The sequence below is a fragment of the Penicillium malachiteum genome, assembly GCF_028827825.1.
Source record: "Penicillium malachiteum strain IBT 17515 chromosome Unknown utg000002l:1.0-8849297.0:1.0-8852440.0, whole genome shotgun sequence".
Lineage (NCBI taxonomy): Eukaryota > Fungi > Ascomycota > Eurotiomycetes > Eurotiales > Aspergillaceae > Penicillium > Penicillium malachiteum.
This window is the reverse complement of record NW_026643095.1, coordinates 3,571,839-3,574,237: the sequence shown is the minus strand read 5'-3', so window position 1 is coordinate 3,574,237 and position 2,399 is coordinate 3,571,839. Positions and strand designations below refer to the sequence as shown.

General features: G+C 51.5%; 1 protein-coding gene across 1 annotated transcript; it reads left to right on the top strand.

The window, feature by feature from the left end:
* Positions 1 to 465: 465 nt before the first annotated feature.
* has1 (ATP-dependent RNA helicase HAS1) lies at positions 466 to 2,399 on the top strand (the record flags this gene model as incomplete). Its single annotated transcript, XM_057087828.1, has 3 exons — positions 466 to 1,758; positions 1,816 to 2,082; positions 2,151 to 2,399. 3 exons carry the CDS (start codon positions 466 to 468, stop codon positions 2,397 to 2,399), a joined length of 1,809 nt encoding a protein of 602 aa, XP_056947657.1.

Sequence of the window (2,399 nt, the reverse complement as noted above, 5' to 3'; positions counted from 1 at the left end):
TTGTCATGGGAAGTCGGTTGGCCTCCGGGGCTTGTGAGATGTGGAGTCTTACGACCAAGCTGTTCATGTCAGATCTAGCCTTCTGTCAAATTTAAAAATTTAATTTTGACAGCAATCATTCAAATGTAATAGCTCTCAATAATCAAATCTCTACTAGATCTATGTCATACTAATATAAGAAGTGACAACATTTGAATTGTTGGCACTAAATGTTTGGTGCCTGAGGATAACATACTGACGCCTCATATTCAAGGTGTCAATATTGATGCTATCAGCACGTGATGCGGAGATTCTGCCCAATCTCACCGATCAGAAAAAAAAAGTAGCAGAACGATTTTCCGCAGCGATTAGGTCCGCATCCTCGAGATCAAAACACAACGGATTGAACCCCCGTTGATTTCACCGAGTATCTTAAATTTCACACGAGTGAATTGCATCGCCTTGCGATTCGCTTGATCCGACAAGATGCCCGGCCCTGTGGACACCTCAAAGTCCATCGACAAGAAGCGGAAGAGAAAGCACAGTTCTAAGCCTGCCGCCAATGGCGAAGATGTCCCGAAGCCTGTCGAGGCTAAGCCCAGCCCTGCAAAGAGCTCCAAGAAGGCCGCTCCCTCTCCCAAGCCTGCCGCCGACAAGTCGACCAAGAAGCGCAAAGTGAGCCACTCGCCCAGCGACGACGAGGAGAGCGCTGACGAGGCTGAGGATGTTGAGGAGCAGGCCGAGGAGGACGAAGACGTTGAGGAGGTCGAGGAGAAGGGCGATGGCTCTGCCAATCTCCCAACTATGGGTGACGTTCACCTGCCTAATGAGGTCCAATTGCAGAAGTTCTCTGAGCTGAACCTCTCCGAGAAGACCATGACGGCTATCCAGGGTATGGGCTTCACGACGATGACTGAGATCCAACAACGCACAATTCCGCCGCTCCTGGCTGGTCGTGATGTTCTGGGTGCGGCGAAGACTGGATCCGGCAAGACTCTGTCCTTCTTGATTCCCGCTGTGGAGATGCTCAGTGCTCTGCGCTTCAAGCCCAGAAACGGTACCGGTGTTCTGGTCATCTCTCCTACCCGTGAGCTGGCTCTTCAGATCTTCGGTGTTGCCCGTGAGCTCATGGAACACCACTCTCAGACATATGGTATCGTCATTGGTGGTGCCAACCGTCGCGCTGAGGCTGATAAGCTGGCCAAGGGTGTCAACCTGCTCATCGCAACCCCTGGTCGTCTGCTTGATCACCTCCAGAACACCCAAGGCTTCATTTTCAAGAACATGAAGACCCTTGTCATCGACGAGGCTGACCGTATTCTGGAAGTTGGTTTCGAAGATGAGATGCGCCAGATTATCAAGATTCTCCCCAAGGAGGAGCGTCAGACCTCTCTATTCTCTGCTACTCAAACAACCAAGGTCGAGGATTTGGCCCGTATCTCGCTGCGTCCCGGCCCTCTGTACATCAACGTTGACCACAGCAAGGAGCACAGTACCGTGGCGGGTCTGGAACAGGGCTACGTTATCTGTGAGGCCGATAAGCGCTTCCTGCTTTTGTTCTCGTTCCTCAAGCGCAACCTGAAGAAGAAGATTATTGTTTTCTTCTCCAGCTGTAACTGTGTGAAGTACCATGCCGAGCTTCTGAACTACATCGATCTTCCCGTCCTGGAGCTGCACGGAAAGCAGAAGCAGCAAAAACGAACCAACACCTTCTTCGAGTTCTGTAACGCTAGCCAGGGCACCCTGATCTGTACTGATGTTGCTGCCCGTGGTTTGGATGTTTGTCTCCCTCTACCATTGATTTTTCTCATGCGAATTCCACATAGCTAACTTGAGTCTAGATCCCCGCCGTCGACTGGATTATTCAGTTCGATCCCCCCTGATGACCCTCGTGACTACATCCACCGTGTCGGACGTACTGCTCGTGGTGCCAACGGCAAGGGTCGCAGTTTGATGTTCTTGCAGCCCTCTGAGGTCGGCTTCCTCAAGCACCTGAAGGAAGCCCGTGTTCCTGTCGTCGAATTCGAGTTCCCCCAGTCGAAGATTGTCAACGTCCAGTCTCAATTGGAGAAGCTCATTGGACAGAACTACTACCTCAACAAGGTCAGTGATAACCCAACCACTATACTATTTCCCCGGACGATTTTACTGATGCCCTTTTTTCTGTTTAGTCTGCCAAGGAAGGTTACAAGTCTTACCTCCAGGCTTACGCCTCCCACTCCCTCCGTTCCGTGTTCGACGTGAACAAGCTCGACTTGGTCAGGGTGGCCAAGGGCTTCGGTTTCAATACACCTCCCCGCATCGATATCCAGCTGGGTGCCAGTATGTCTCGGGATAAGAAGCAAGAGCAACAAAGTCGCCGCACATATGGTAGTCAGCCGAAGGGAGGGCTGAAGTTCAAGCGAAAGCACGAGGATTAA